Source organism: Trachymyrmex septentrionalis, unplaced genomic scaffold, assembly GCF_001594115.1.
Source record: "Trachymyrmex septentrionalis isolate Tsep2-gDNA-1 unplaced genomic scaffold, Tsep1.0 scaffold8, whole genome shotgun sequence".
In the NCBI taxonomy this organism is placed as follows: domain Eukaryota; kingdom Metazoa; phylum Arthropoda; class Insecta; order Hymenoptera; family Formicidae; genus Trachymyrmex; species Trachymyrmex septentrionalis.
Window position 1 is genome coordinate 515872 of NW_017305987.1, and position 17455 is coordinate 533326.

Genomic DNA, 17455 nt, shown 5'->3' on the forward strand with positions numbered 1-17455 from the left:
TGGTAGTTACAAAAAAATTCTATTAACTACTCATACATTTTTATATTTGAATAAATTGGAATTGAATAAATTGTAAAAAATTGTTTCATCAGTAGCTTGCTATAATTTCAATTATTTTTGCAAATCTTTTTACGCTGCTTAAGATAAAACGGCACTTTAATATTTATTGTAATTTGCTTGTATAAATCTTAGTCCGTTTGTAAGTGTGCAATTCAGGCGTTCCAGTAATTTGAAGGGCTGGGAAAAGTAAAGAGAGTTCTTCGTGATGGCTGCTCGTTTCGTGCCCGCGTAAGACGATCACGCTTGATTGCAGCAATTCAAAAGACACCTGGACACTTGGCGTGCATCTCGTCGCAATTTTCGCCCAAGTGATACGCTCGCTCGTACTCGGTCATCGGATCGATGTCGTACTGTCCTCCAGGCAGACTGCAATCATTAATTTGTTATTTTACTTAATAGCTAACATACGTCTTTTTCAATCAGTCTAATGATACAGTAAAGTGAAAAATCTATAAAGAATGACGTCAATATATGACATCAAAATCTAATATAACTTTTTAATAGTAAGGTTGAGGTCGAATGTGATCCTACAGTTTCGTCAGTTAAAGCATTTTTTGTTTTACCACAATTTTTTAAAGTCAGTAAAAGTTAAACTTTATTACATTTTTCGCTTGAAATTATAAGATTCATTCAAAAGTATTATTAGAGCATTAATATTGGCTTTGATCGAATTTGATCTTCTTCACTAATGTGTATTTTTTCATCTACACAAATAAATAGAGGAAGAAGTATTGTATTATTATTTATTCTTATTACATAATATATTATATCCATATTATTATCTTTTCATTTTTTATTAGATGAAAAATGAGCAAAACAGAGCATTGTGTTAGGACCCGGCCTCACTTTATCATATACATCCTTTAAAAAAGCTTTATTGTTAGAGGGTTAATTTAATTCACTTACGTGAATATAGCGTGAAGGGTTTCCTCGAGAAAGCTTCCCTTCCCGACGTCTTCGCGCCTACGCCCGGCAGCCTTGCAGATTGCTTTGAGAACGCAGGCCTTGCCGTCCTTTCCCTGGCTTCACGAAGGACAGAAGGTGAGATACGATGGGATGACAAAGATTCGGAGCAGCAGGAACAAAGATCGTTTATCACTATCATCCTCGTTATCGTTGTCGAGTTCGCCAAGAGCCAGCGGTTCATTCATTAAGTCCGCGATAATACCGAAGGTTAAAGGGGAGGGGGCCGCGTGTTGATATTACCAACCACGAAATCGAGCGGCACTGTGAACCCGGGGGTGGTTTACAATGAGTTCCTCCTCGCTCCTCGCCGCACATCTGCTAAACACCGAACATCGTAGTCCCCTTCGGTCCGTATACCGCTCTCCCACGGTGAGCAAATACTGGCAATTACGCTATAGCTCTGTGCAATTTAAATTAGAGTAACCGCCGCTTTTGTCATCCTCGGATTAACCCCCACAATTCGACTCTTAACTGAAACTTTACTGGTGTGTATAACGCGCGTCTGCAGCTGGCGGGAAAATATATCTCAATTGAGGGTTGCCACTGTGGCGCGAACGTAGGGTACGTGTCTATCCGACGGTCCTCGGTCCAGTTAAGCAAAACGGTTTGATTTATGTCGAGAAGGGAATTTCACCGTCACGTGATCGACGAACTAGGGGTGCTGTTTTATGTCCCATATTTGACGGGACAAATTCTCTAGATAGATTCCTTAATATCCGAATTGCCGAAGTTCGTCAAACTGGATCTCGCTGCGAGTTTTGGTTGGGTGGATCATAATAATATTGATGAAATGTGACGATATGTTGACGTCAGATTTAGAATTTGTTATATTCGACGATTTTGATAGAGCTCTGACAGAAAGATGAACGGATTGACGGTGGAAATAAAAAGGAAGAGAGAGAGAGAAGACCCTTTTTGCAACTTTTGTATTTGTACATGTTTTGTTAGGGCCGATCTTTGCTTCAACCGGATGACGGATGAAGCGACAATCCCACGTAATCAAAATGAATAACGATCCCCTTTACTTCCGTGGATTACTCGACTTCTATATATGTCTCGGGCATATATAGAATCGCGCGATTCCAACGATGAGTTTGGCTATCCAGCGTGACGCGAAATAAAGCGTCATAATAGCACGTATACGTGTCATTCTTCAAGTAATCCTGCGTATTTTTTTTAGACGCAATTGAACATCAAACAACCATGACTTATATCTTTCTATTGAAATATCAACGCGTTTGACGGCGCTGCGAAATAAAGATCATTAGAGAACCTCAACCCAGTGAAAAATGAATAATGGATTTTATTGTCATTTCTCACTGGGAAGTAAGAGACTGAAATGCCCCGAATATGGTGGGCCAACGCTTGCGATGGAATGAAATAAATATCTAAGCGGTTCATTTTATCTAATCTTATTCTATCTTACGTATCTACCTCATAAATCTTATTATATCTTAAACATCCTGAATGTCGGGCTAAACGGACCAATCAAACGTTATGTAAACGTCCATATAGCATGGATCATTCTGATAATATTGCAGCAATATTGTAACGTTCCAGCAATATTGCAGTAACATTGCAAACGTTGCAAATATTACGAATGTTTCTGCAAGCACTGTGTTGTATGGGCAATTGTCAATATATATTTTACTTAAGAATTTCTAACGTAGTGTCTACGGCCGGTATTTATAGTTCTTATATTTAATATCATTTTAAGTACAGTCTTAAAGTGTATAAACCAATCACAGTGGCATTAACGTTTTAAGACATTACTTAAGACAGTCTTGAAATAAATTAACCAATTATAGTCGATCATCCTTTTCACGTTTAATTGGATTCATCAATCTCTTGAGACTTAAAGCTTACTATACCTATTGGGTTTCGGGATTTATGAATACCAGCCTAAGAATAGTAAACCTTAAGCCGTAAGAAATTGACCAATCACAGTCAAATATGAGAAAAATAATCGAATATGATTGATCAATTTTTATGTAACGTAAGGCTTACCATTGATTGAGTCAACGAGGCGGAAAAGCGATTTTCTCTCTTATTTCTCCTCTCGAATTGCTAGATGATTCAGATCGCGAGAACGTTTCGGCTGATTTCGGATCGAATTTCAATGTTTACACTCATATATCATACAGTATTAGTCATGGTTACCGTAACAATTGAATTTATTTGATACGCGGCAAAGCGCAGTATGGGTAAAACGCTTGTAACGTCGAAAATCTGATTAAGTCAGAAATTACATCAAAATACATGTTATCAATTTGAATGGAATTATCAGTCAGTTCAATCACGATATAATATAATTGCTCCTAACAACTCCCGGGTTTCCGGAGAGGAACAAATTGTTTCTATTAAGCGTTCCATAGAAGTACGTATCGACGATTATTCTTTTCCGATTCGATGATTAATCGATCATACACGATTGTAATTTCGTCTCATCGCTGTACAAGAACGACTCAATTAATTTTTTTTACATGTCAAGAGATAAATCTGCATTAAAAGAGCAAAGGAATCCCCTTGTCGACTGTTCATCGCGTGATTCCCGGCCGTTTTCGATCTCATTTCTACCACTTAGAATAGCCGTGCTCGAAACAGCACGAAACGTTGCGATCATTGCGAGAAGCCCTCTTAATCCGCACGCTTAATGTGCCCGTAAGCACTCGAACAGCGTCCGGTGAAACACTGGAAACACTAGGGTAACCGAGCAAGCGTGGTTTTACGGTATTATGCGTCGTCGGTTATACCTGAATCATCGTCGTTTCTTCGAGACCATTTTCCGGCCTCGAGCGATGAAAGCACACCGCTTAATCCGCTCTCGCCGCTCGAACCACCGTTTAAGAGCGTTTCCCTGTCGCTTCATCGGCCGTGAAATACATTCGTCCCACGTGTCTCATCGAAATTATTTGGATTATCCAAGTGTAACGTTTATTACAGTCACGCACGCGGAGCTTTACGTGGGTCCATTTTTAAATTCGCGCCGAAGAAACGTCGATTACGTTGATGGTTACCGGATGACCACCCATTTTAAATTTCCGACACGTTATTATTTTTCCTCCGAATCGAATCCGCCTCTAAACGAGAAACGTTCCGCTTTGGGAAACAGAAGCATTTTCCGCGACGCAGATGAGAAGGCAGCTTTCCAATAATGGCTCGCGTCTATTTTTCTTCGTGAACCGAGAAGCAGCGAACTTGCCCGACACAAGTCGTTGAAACAAAAATCTCACGGTAAGTCTCACCCTTCGTTCGCATTCGATAGAATTACCATTTTTCCATCAAGACCTTCCACTCGAGGAAGGGGATAAATCTGATCAGTAGAGGAGAATGAAATAGACTCAGAGGCGAAATAAAATGATGAAATATTCAATTTTCCTATCGAATGACGAAGTATCTCGTAATCGTTACAATAGAAATTCATATTTTTCCTCGTTGCGTCCGAAGATAGGTTTCTACATCATTTCCACATTATTAAAATAATTTACAAGATTTTTTTGGTATACTAGTCGCGCAGTTGTCGTAATTTATACGAAATGAGAAGAGGAAACCTGGCTCCTCTCTCTGACTTCCTTGTCTTTGTCCGCCCTTCTTACTCACGTTCTTAGCATTAGCTCCACTTTATGGTACAGCTCTCTTCTGCTCCGACGATGATAAACCTCGGCTGGCTTCCCGTACAGCACAGTATTTCTGTAGGGTAGTTCCCACGCAAGCCCAGCGGTAGAACCAATGGTAAACATTCCTTGGGGCTTTGCATACGTGCTTATGGTTAGACAGAAGACGAGCTGCGTAATAATGGTGGACAAGTAGAATAATGCTAAATCAAATTGTCTTAAATTGCAAATAATAAGTAATATTTGATTTTAACTCTCTCCTGTCTCTCTCTCTCTCTCTCTCTCTCTCTCTCTCTCTCTCTCGATTATTAATTATTGATTAATTAATATACTTTTGTAAAGTATATTAATTTTTGTCCTCAAATTACAAATTATTTTAATATTTGCAATTCGAAGTGCGCGTGTTTTAATTCGACGGCAACATATATATTTTACATATTAATTTAAAACTAATTATATTCTAATTATACACGGATCAATATTCCTTCTTTTCACAAAGTTTGTTATTACTACGTGTTGCTTCGCTTATTAGAGTCTTTTCAAACATTACGCATAAAGAGAGTTCCGTTTCATTTAGCATATGAAACTTCCTAAGCTAAACTGTATCGAGAGTTTATGTTGCGCGATAATATACAACTTTGCACGAAACTTCCACAAGCTCATATCGACTTGTCTGGTGCGTTTCGCACAAAAACACGAGAGAGCACGAAGATTATAATTTCATTTTAATAATGGATCCCCGATCTCAAAAACGAGGGTAACAGGTGCGTTTACACGCCTCTACATTTTCAAAGTTTATGCATCGCAAACGGAGACTTGATACAAAAAGAATAATAATCGCCATTTCCGCGAGAGAGCTGAGTGTTTCTTTATTGAAATACATCTGTCGTTGTGTAGAATAAAAGTTATCTTACTTGAACGTTGCTGCCTTGAGGAAATATCAGATATTTAGTTCCGACGTCTCTCCCAGATCTTACTAGCGAGTCGTTCGAAAACGTCATCGACGACACTGTCGATTCTTCAAAGCGACGCACAAAAATGCCGAGCAAAATAAAATGACGGAGACGATTAATCAGCATCGCGGTACGAAAATTTCATGTTCTATAAAGCGGAGTTAAAATGCTAGTTCTAACGATAGAATGAGTTTGAATGTGTAACCGTTACTTGCTCTCGAGAACAAACGCTAATGAACTGTATTTGTCTGTGTCGAAAAGCAACGGTACTTTATTATTGTTCTAACGATGAGTAAGTAGAGAATAATTTTACTCTGTTCTTTATTTCTTTGAGAAAAATAGAGTAGTTTAAGAAAACTTAGAGTATTTCGTATAAAAATGTTGTCCTTTAAATTGAGGAACTAGATGATACAATTAAGAACATTCAGACTTAAAAATACATACTTTGTTAATACTCCAAACATTTTTCATGTAATATGCAAATGCATCCTATTACGTTTGTATTCGCATTTTCATCAACTTTTTCTTTTCTTTTTGGCATTTATTTTAATCTAGCAAATCTATTGATATTTAATACAATCAAATAATTCGAGCCATCACATTCGAGCCAACACAGGATGACAATGTGAAGATTGATTTATTTAAATTAATATAATTATAATCGCAGACATTTTGATCCTGTTTCGGATTCTTTTCAATACTCCATGTAAATTGTTAACAAAATTCAGTCGTCTCAGATGAGACTCCGACGCATGAACAGCTTAGATAACGTTTTAATGATCATTATACCAAGAAATACGATGACATCACTGTTACATTACTATTCTTAGATGATTAAATTTTATTAACAATTTACATGGAGCATTGATAAGAATCTGAAACAGGATTGAAACGTCTGCGATTATAATTATGTTAATTTAAATAAACCAATCTTCACATTGTCATCCTGTGTTGGCTCGAATAGGCATTATTTGATTGTATTGATTTATCTCAATCAAGCTTTAATATTTAGTTTATTATTAATTATATTTGATATATAAATTATAATTGCCTGAATTTTTGTATAATATATGTAATGTAATTAGTTTAATAAACTTAAAATACTTTGTATAAAAGCATTGTTCTGTAAATTAATTTAAATAGCTGGATAATAAAATCGAGAATATATCTCTCTTGATTACATAATATTATATATCTTGACTAAAAAAAACCGATTGAAGTGAAATTAATAAATAATAAAAGTAAACAAATATAAGAACATTGCAAATAAATTTAATAGAATACAAATGCATTGTGTTATATTTATTTGCAATGTTCTGTTACATTTGTTTGTTTCTATTCTATTATGTTTATTTCACTTCAACCGTATTTTTCCTTTTTGTTGTATTTTTTCAAGTCTAGCAAGACTATCTCTTTTATATTTAATAAATCACAATTGCCTGAAATTATTACCTGTACAGTGTACGATAATTAGTGGTATTAAATAAATTACAAGAATAATTATCAAATTAACATTTTAATTGGTTATCGATTATATTAAAGTAAATTATGAACTAATTAAGTATTAACCAGATTCAAATTATTGTCGATGAAATACAATGTATATTTTCTAAACATATTTTAATGTATTGCACAAGGCTGATAAAGTATTGCAAGTTTTCTTTAATTTACTCGCATAATAAATATCCAACATTCCGCGAATAATATGTACATAATATTAACTATGTAGACATTAACTATCTTCATACGTTTTTAGAACCCACAATAAACGTTGCTGTAATAATTTAATTATCTTCGAGATAAATTTCCGGTTAAAATAACTACAGTACTAAACTGAGCACGTGGCATATTATCGAATCAGATGCATACCAACAATCTAATTTAGGCCGAATATATTATAATGTATATTGTGAAATTAATATATCGAGCGCAATGCAACAAAAGCAGGATACACGCGTAAATGTAATGTAATGCTGGAAATACTATCTCCTGTAGTCGAGTTATAGTAAAAAATTTTATGCTCGAGAATACCCGCTTTGCAATTTTCATGATGAGGACAATAACTTTTACGCGATACTGCCACGTGTTGTGACAAACACCGAGTCATTATCTTAGGATTTTCCAGTTGTTGGTTAAAGTATTAAGTCACAAGTGGCCGCCGGGCTGCCTTGTTAAACATTGTTAATGAACAAGCTTGCAGTTATGCGGCAGAATTTCATCAAGTAAATACAATTATGTGCTTATAGTTGCGACTAGTTCGTCGCGTTCGTGCGCAACAAACACCGAGGAATGGAAAACTAGGAGTGCTCGCACGAGGAAATGCAAAATGTTCACTGAATGCATATCGATTAGACGTTCGTTACACTACGAAAGTATATTTGGCATATTTTATTTCCAATGAAAAGGAAAAAAAGAAGTGGGAGGGAATCAACCGTGTCGGACGCTCCGTCGGAGCACTCTACAGAAATGAACCATAAATCGACGAGAGCCCGGTGACCATTTTATTAATGCAAAACGTCGTGAAATTATTCGAAACCGCGCCGAAATGAATTACACGTTGCAGAAGTAATGTAATGACCGATATAGAATATTCATGGGTCGAGAGCCTCGCGCCAAACTTTCTGAATTTAATCTCGGATTTGTCGTTGATGTTAAATAATCGTTTATTGCCCTCTTCAATATAAAGCCTTTCAATATGCATAGTGGCTGGCAAAAAATTTTATATTGTTATCAAAAATTATGTAAATACATGACATACTTGCAAACTCAATTAATCAAATGCAATATTCGTGAAGACGTCATTAGAATGTGCAATGTAAGAAAAACGGCTGAAGTATTGATTATATATTTTATGTTACACTTTATGCATCTATATTGTGTGATTTTTTTATCTAGACCTATCATAAACCAATTTTGTATGTATGCAATAAAATTATTATTATTATTGTCATATGTTACTTATAAATATTAATCCAGTGGTAAATGTATGTAATAAAATAATATTATTAATATAACTTAATTAATACGTTAAGCCAAATACATTTTAAATAAATAATCTTTTTTAAAATAACACACAAACTCAAATTTTGATACATTTATCTCTCGTGTTGTGTCTCTTCTCTTTCAATAAAGAACGACAAAGTCACATTTGATCGACGTTTGAAACGTTTGTAATAACGATAAACCAACAATACAACAGGTCGACCGTTTTATCAGTCGTCAGTCCAATGCGTCGCGAAACGACGCGCGAAGCCACCGTAACATCAGGCAGAAAAATCACCGCGGAATAGGACGGCTGCCAGAGAAACTTCGCCGCAAGTTTCCCATCAGATTTACACTCTGTAGTTTTGTGGAACGACGCGGTTTTTCGAACCGACGCGCGCGGTGAGAGATCTGTCGCAGCTTCTGCTGCAACTTCAAAAGTCCACGTCATAAATGGAGTGCCGACACGTGGGGTACAGCCGTTCGCAGTCTCCGCCCGTTTCGTATGCGCGATCGTAAGGGTGGTCCGCCGACCGCTCGAATTTGGCACCATCCTTTGGCAATCTGCGAATAGAATCGCACGTCGTAGAGTTACGGTTGGAATTCGATTTAAAGATGTATGTGTTACACTCGGAACATTACTAAAAATATCCAAATTTCATAGATTGTTCTATTACTACATCTGAACACATTATATTACATATCTGTGTCAAATTTGAGCACAGTTCTCTTATTGGTTTAAAAATTATTTAATTTTTCTGTTCGCCTTGGTTGTTCGCCTTGCAAAAGTTAATTTGGCTTCACTTGCTCCATAAGCGTTATATATTTACCTAAAACTGCAGCAAAATATGATAATTGCGCTGCGTAAGTAATCTTAAAGACGATTAGTCATATTGAAAATAGCACTTACACACAGACGATTTACATGTCATTGACACTACATCGATATCTCACTCACGCACGCCACATACACATGAATTTTTGTATAACAATTACATTAGACATCTAAATCCAATTTTAAGAACTCCACATTATTTCTTCAAACTATTAATTTGTGGACTACTATTTCGTAAATACAGATTGCAGAGTTTTTATTATATGAAGCAAAATGTTTTCACAACATGATAGCTCAGAAGCGCCATATTAGACTAAGAAATAGTAAAGATTTCAATTTCGAAATTTTTTATTGTTTTTAGCATAGGCTTTACTTCACAGACACGTATTAATGCGTATACTTTAATCTTGGAACAGGATTTTCAAATCAGTAGGAAAGGAAAAAAGTTAATTGTTGTACAAAAAAATGATATAATTTAGGTAATACAGACTTTAGGATTCCCTTAAAAATAAAATAATTTTGTTTTGTTTTTTTTATAATTGATTTCGGAACGTATTTACAAGAAAATGTTTTAACTGATATTGGCTGTTTTGCTGATCTTTTGTATGTTACGTACAGCTGAAATATCCTAATTCCGAAGTCTTATATATCTCGATTAATCGAACTCTCTATTCATTTGTTAATTAACTGAAGAGCAGCTAACTAAAATTAAAATTCGTGAGGAATGTGTGTATATCGGAAGCTTTCGAAAGAGATGCAATGCTCTTAAAGGAAATCGGGATCTTTACTTACGTAAAAATTGCGTGAAGGAGCTCCTGGACGAAGGATCCCGTGCCTATCTGGACAGGATCTCGCTGGCCTGCCTCGCAAAGTGCCCTCATCACGCAGGATCTGCCGTCGAGGCCGGTGCTAATGAAATTTAATTTAAAAGCATAAACTTTGACGACCAGTTCGGCGGAGCGTCTGCCACGCGAAAACAATTACGCTCGAAACAATTCCGTTTCGCAATCGCACTTAAAAGTAATTACGCCCTCATAATGCGTAACAACCGCGAGTCGCATAAAGCGCCAAGAATGCAGACATTATCTGAGTCGTGTCGCAAGTTACATCCATAAAATTAAATCGCTTTTCTAACTGATATACTTATTGCATTGGTTCGAATCCTCTCGATACAATTTTCATTGACGTCTAATGGTTCGATAGTAACAGATAAGGCGCGCGTCTCTTCGCATTTTTATTCGATCGTAAAGGATTTTTTTGATGCTTGAAATTGTTTCAGACGCATTCAACCGCGATATGCTTCTCGTCAACTCAAATACATGTTGAAAGATCGGGGGAAAAGCCGGTTGAAAAATAGGGAATAACGGCACGACACTCACGATTGCAAGAAAGCCTCCATTTTCGGATATACGACGCTTCGGCTTCTACGGTGAAGCAAATTCGATATCTTTGAGTTGACCTTATTCGGAAGTTCCCAGGCTAAGGCAGCTGTCAGTCCCAGCACCAAATCACCATCTCGGCCATACGCTCCGATAGTCAGACAATACACTAACTGGAAAATACACAAAACATCCACGTGCAAATTCAGTTTTTCCCGTAAATTTCGCAGACTGCAGGCGGCATGAACGGCGCTTTGCTTTTCTACTTTATCCGTGTACCGAAATCTGGAGGAGGTAATAAAATTTCAAAAGCATACAAAACGTTTGCGAAGTACTTGGCCGAATTTATGTGATGACTGTTTGATTTTCTGCAGATCTCTAATGCAATCTTGCTTAAAATGGTTTAAAGAACGTTCCACATTGTAGGAAAATATTCTGAAATATTAATTTTAACTTGTAAGGATTGTTTTATGTTAATGCATATATTATGGAATTTACATTAGAAATGTTTTATAAATTATGACGAGAGTTATTAGAAAAATCCTTGAATTATTAAAAATAATTATGAATATTAAACTGTCCTTCTTTTTAGCGTTATTTAAATATATATAATAAGTTAAACAAGACCGTTATATGAATAAATCAAATAAGTAAAAAAGCGTCGAGTACGATCAAAGATAGATATTAATATCTCATTATCGGACTGAGATAGGTTTTTTGGAATAAGTTCCTTACAGATTTTAAAATGTTAGTAGTATTAAATTAATAATTAATTTAATTTGTGATATTATTATTACAGCTTCAGTGTACGGTTACGTTTCAAATCTAATTATAATTGCCGCGTATTTTATATAACTAAAAGAGTATTTAAAATTTACATAGAAATATTATTAAGCATCAATTTAGCCTCGGTCATATTTGGAACTCTTATAAATTTATATGTATATATTTACCTGAAAATTACAACCCTCCGGAAAAATCAAGTATCTCTTAGGTCGTGATAAGATTCTGGGCGCGACATCGATTTCTGTTGTATTCTCATGGATGACCGTCGAGCCGGCGAAGAAAATCAAACAATTCAACCATCCAACAAGAAATGAAAGGCGATAGTCTAACATAACTTTCATACGGCAAAATGTTAATATTTTCTCGAGTCATATGTAACAATTTACAAAAAAGGGAATATTGGTCACAAAAGAATGAAATCTCGAATGAATTCTGAGACTAGTTCCGGTCAATAAAAAAACACAAAGTTTTACGGATAAAGTTCTGCTGTAAACTTGTAAAAACCGATATCAAAAAGTAGGTTCCTATATAAACGGACCGACGTCCTTTATTACGCATTAATTAAAAACAAAAATCACACGTGACTTAACAAGTTAATGAAATTTAATATATCCGTTTTGTGTCATCGACCAACGTCAGCGGTTCATCGTAGATAGTCGTCGTTATACTAGCGATCGTGATCAGCGAGTACGAAGATTTGACAGATGATTCTCGCGTTAATAGTAACGGTATACATTGCATGCTTTTCCACGATTTAACAGTTCGCCTCCGTACCCCGATGATTTCTTGGCCAAACGGAACAATCGTATGTTTGTACGGCGCATTATTCACTCTTACGTCATTTAAACACAGTTTCGCAAGATGAGATGTTACCTTTATCATTATTACCTTCACGGACGGTTTCCGCAGCACATTTTTTCCCCGCAGCTAGCACCTTAACGAGCGAGAGCAAATTTACAGCGAGCGTAAACACGGCATTACTGCCGGGAAGAAACAGACGAAAGCGGAACGTTTGTACCATAAGTACCTTTGAATCGGAGTGCTGCGCTAAAATGGTAGGCAACAATGAGCAGTACTCAATACAGATATAATTTTCGCGAATATCTGTAAGAAAGTTATGAAGATATATTTATTTTTATTAAGTGTGCATAAGTCGACAAGTTTGCCATAATCTTTATGTCCTCTAAAGTCTAAAAGTATTACAATTATAAATATACATAATTGACTATAAGTAATTAGTAATTATTAAAATTGTAATATTTTGCAAAAGATAAATAGATTTCTTTCATAAAATAATAAAACCCTAACCGTTTAATGTTATAGGATTGCCTTTCAAATTTGTACAACATTTCTAACAACTAATAATAAATATATGGTAAATAATTATCTTATTAAAAAAATAAAATATTTAATAGTACAATCAATATCTTTATAAAACACTCGTATCACTTACAATCAAAATAGAGAAATTTTAGAGCGATATGCTTATATTTATAATTTAGTCTCTCAAAATAATTATAATTGAATTTAGTAATAAGCTTATATTGTGATAAAATAGTTTAAAGAAAATGAAAGAATTTTAATAAAAGTCATTAAATAATTGTTGCATAGTGCAAATTCATAGCCACCAAAATTTTCAGCAACCAAAATTCCGAGTCGTCTATGAATTGTGAAACATTCAGATATATTTCAGTAATTTATAAAAAATTTTTAATGAAAATAGCACGCGTATATGTATATTGTATAAAAGCACTTTATATTTTTATATTAGGTAAAAATCATATCAAATATCATTACTAACAAAAATATCCTAGAAATATATTTTATTTATATACTTTAATTTAATTTTGCCAATATCGCCAATATCGTTAAAGTTATAATGAATTTCTGGCGTCGGCTATCACCAGCATCAATTTCATTTTAAATACGAGTCTCTGTCAACGCAACTTTTTCAACTATTAACATATATAAATAAAAAATTTAATTTATATAAATAAAATAATTGCGAATACGAGTTGTTCTATTTGCGTATATTTATTCTCCTCTTTTAAAATTTCTTCCATCTCTCTCTATCATTTCTATATGTATATTAATATGACATATAAAAAAAGAAATTAACTTAGATAAACTAATATAATAAAAAAGCCTTTTAAAACCAACACAAGTTCTTAACGTGTGCAAAAATTCATGTTTATTTAATAAGACAAAATACAAAATTTCAACCCTTGTTTTAGACCTTTCAAATATTATATATAATTATCCCAAATTAGTGCAACTCGTACAGTAATTAAATATATTAAGTCAAAGTTATTAATTTATTTGTCAAACGTTGCGTTGAAAAAAAAAGTTGATCAAGATGATTGTCAACTTATATACTTAATTAAATAAATAGAAGTTAAACGAATTTATATAAACAGCTAGTATACATTAAATTGTCTGGTTTAATAGTACAAGCTGATGTAAGAGAAAACAGTGTTAATACAACTCGACAATTACAAACGTGACTTATACTATTAAGACAATTTTTTTTACATGTTAAGAACTTGTATTGGCTCTAAAAGGCTCTAAAAACTTGTCTTAGGTCTAAAAATTTTTTATTATATTAATATATTTTAAGTGAGCCTGATTTATTAGAAAAACTTTAATTAATAAATAAATTAAACTAACGCAATAAATTAAAGTGTCTTGAAAAAAAATAAGATTGTAATTAAATTCTCTGTTTCTTATGTTATATTTATTTTTTAATGACGATTAATTATCATTTTGTAAGCAATTGTAAAAATTATAGAGCATATTGCATTTTGATTTAAAGCATGTTTACCAGTCGATAGTATTGTTCGAGTGTTTCGTAAGTACATTACTTAGAACTTTTATTCTAAGATAAAATGCAGAGTTACCATGCAAATCCTCGCGCGAATACAACTCCACAAATTGTGTCCGCAATTAAGAGAGTGGAAGGAAAGTCAATAATTAGTCTATGTTCTTAAAGTTCCCGAAGATTCCTCGAACCGTCCTTAAATACTTCGTTAATTAAGGATGAGAATATTTAATCCGCTGAAGAACGATACATGTTGGATTTCCCGCAAAAGAAAGCTTGGAAATGATCGAACGAATTATCTTTATAATAAGAAATTAACTTATCTCATTAAATTTCTTTTATATACATTTACCCACATTTATTAAATCGTAATTGAAGAAGAAGAAAATTATATTGTCTTAAATATATATTTGTTTTTAAAAGAAATTTTATCGTTACGATTAAATGTCTATAATTAATATGTATGTATTTATCTCTAGCTTCAATAAATTATTTAATAAGAATTATACATAATAAACGTTTCTGACGTTTCTACAGGTATTTTCTTCGAAAAGGTTACGCTGTGTGTTTGCGGATTATCTCCGTGTCTTGATATATCGTTAAATCGTACATAAAGGGAATCTTCTAGAGAAGCAACTCAGTATCAGATTGGTTGTCGCCTTGGTGAAATGTACTGCAATGTTCACGAAACGGTGGCCTTTAATAATGTATTAAGACACATAGGGAAGATAATCCGCAAGTCGTATAACTTCTTTGTACATAATAAAATATATAATAATTAAAAGAAAGAATTTCTTTCTTAAATGTCGAAGATACGTATCTAGAGAATTTATAAATATTTCCTTCTTAATTAAAATTACAATGCATATTGTGTATTTATCGATAACAAGGATTTATGATAAACATGCAAAACATGGGATAAGTGAACGGTAGAAGAAATGTCATTCAATTCTGTTTGAGATTTTCCAGTCTATTCCATCATACCCTTTTTCATTTCCGGCAAGCTGTCGTTTATCAGTAAGCTACCCTCACGTATATTTGTCGCGGCCGAATCTTTTTATGCTTTGACTGTCACCACGCACATAATGTCACTTGCTCTGGACCAGGCCTGACAAAACCGAGCTAACGTGCCCCTCTTTTTTTTATTCGGCGATTTCTGTGCCCCCATTACTGCGGCTTGTTAATTGCATGCGGGAGTTGCGCCTTTACTGGTTTTTCGCAAGAAAACTGCAGAGCATTCTAAATTAATGCTTTTCGTTAACTCACAGTCCACTGGGAGTCGCCAAATACAATTATATCGCGTTTTCAACTGCTACATTATTATTCAATGTGCGACAATCCCGTCCACTGAAATAAGTAACGGAGATACGAACGAGCGATTTAAGAGGTCTCGAAAAGGAAGGATACATTGTCACACGTGCCATTCCGCGATTATTACTCATTGGAAACAATCGCGGATTAATTTTACATGGGATCGACGAATTCCGATCGCGAACGAGACGGATCCGCGGGGAATAAAAATGGAAACGCACTTGAATATGTACAGGGTGTTTCAAAATTCGCACCCGCGAAATGCAAGACGTGATACTTTATGTTAAAAGAAATAACTTTTTCCTTTTGCAAAATTGCGTTTGACAAGTAGTTTTTGCAGGAAAGCAGATCAGAAAGTTATACGCGTAAATGCAAAAATTATTTATTAAATGAAATTTTACTACAGAAAAAAGTTGTTCGTTTTAGCTCAAAAAATAACTTTTTCTTTTAGCAAAATTGCGTCCAATAAGTAGTTTTTGCAGGAGAGCAAGTTGAAGTTAACAAATAAGCGCAAAAATTATTTATTAGGTGCCATTTTGTTAAAGGAAAAAGTTGTTTTGTTGAAAAAGTGGTTTGCATAAAGTATTACGTCTTGTACTTTGCGGGCACAAATTTTGAAACACCCTGTATGTAATCCATAATCAGAAGATTCTAGTAGTGTCATGTCTCTTCCGTCACATTTCTTATTTTTCTTATTCTAAATATTACATTCACGTTTTTAGTATTCTGTTATTGTGATCTAGCAATGTCAAGTGTTTGTTGTGTACTTCTTTAATTTTTTTTAATAATGTTTTAAAAGAGAATTAAATAACTATTTTGGTTGAAAAAAAAATGTCTTTAAATAAATTGCGATATAAAAAGAATTTCATATAAGAAGAATTAAAGCCATTTGGATCGAAATTGGAAGATCATTCAATAGGAATACAATGATATATACTTAGATTTTATTATACAAAAGTTAAAGATAGTACCATTTGGATTATATTCTTTACTTAATTTGACATTTTGAGACTGGCGCCAGTTGATGATATCAAATCTTTTATATAAATGATTCATATTATTAAAGCTAATATTTATTTAATCTGATAATTACATAATACATATCATTAGAGTTAAGTAAAGAACAAAGATAATACTTAGATCTTACCTTTTAATTTGATAGAATTTAACTTGGTTAATTAACTATATCATTCAGGTTTTAATTTTTAATTTAATAGTCTTTTTTGAGAAGTAATAATTTTTGATAGAGAATTAAAGCTGCTATTACTTGAGAGGACTTTCAATAAAAATATTTTTGAAGGAGAATTAAAACTATTATACTTGGGTTAGAATAATAAAAAGATATGTAAACGTATCACACACTTAAGTTCTATTCGAAAAGCATATATTTTTAGCGCCTTTATAATGTTTTTTTTTTTTTTAAAGTAAGTTTGTACTGTAAATTTTAACAGTGCTTGTATTGTCTTTATTTTTATATTTATTAGTTTTATAGCACTTAAAAAACAGACAGATTAAATTACACAAAAACATATATACATATATACAATTAAAAATATGTTTAATGTTCCAATTTTTATTTCAATTATAATAAATAATAAACATTTTGCTGAAGTTTTCGTACAAAAAAGGTTTCCTTGTTTGATAAAATATTTTTGGCTTATTGTATATACAATAGAAAAGATATAAAAGTTCGACAACTATATCGGCACGCAATTATCATTTCTGATTAATTCATTTAAATGAATATATAT

The 17455-nt window shown here is 33.6% G+C and overlaps 2 protein-coding genes across 2 annotated transcripts; both read right to left on the reverse strand.

Moving 5' to 3' along the window:
• Positions 1-317: 317 nt before the first annotated feature.
• On the reverse strand, positions 318-5719 carry LOC108754478. Its single transcript, XM_018496770.1, has 4 exons — positions 5555-5719; positions 4627-4811; positions 967-1083; positions 318-426 (listed from the first exon to the last, which is right to left on the reverse strand). Exons 1-4 carry the CDS (start codon positions 5717-5719, stop codon positions 318-320), a joined length of 576 nt encoding a protein of 191 aa, XP_018352272.1.
• A 2979-nt stretch (positions 5720-8698) lies between these two features.
• On the reverse strand, positions 8699-12218 carry LOC108754445. Its single transcript, XM_018496718.1, has 4 exons — positions 11743-12218; positions 10790-10962; positions 10203-10319; positions 8699-9139 (listed from the first exon to the last, which is right to left on the reverse strand). The coding sequence occupies exons 1-4, from the start codon at positions 11914-11916 to the stop codon at positions 9010-9012; spliced, it is 594 nt and encodes a 197-aa protein (XP_018352220.1). The 5' UTR covers positions 11917-12218; the 3' UTR covers positions 8699-9009.
• Between the last annotated feature and the right edge of the window lie 5237 nt (positions 12219-17455).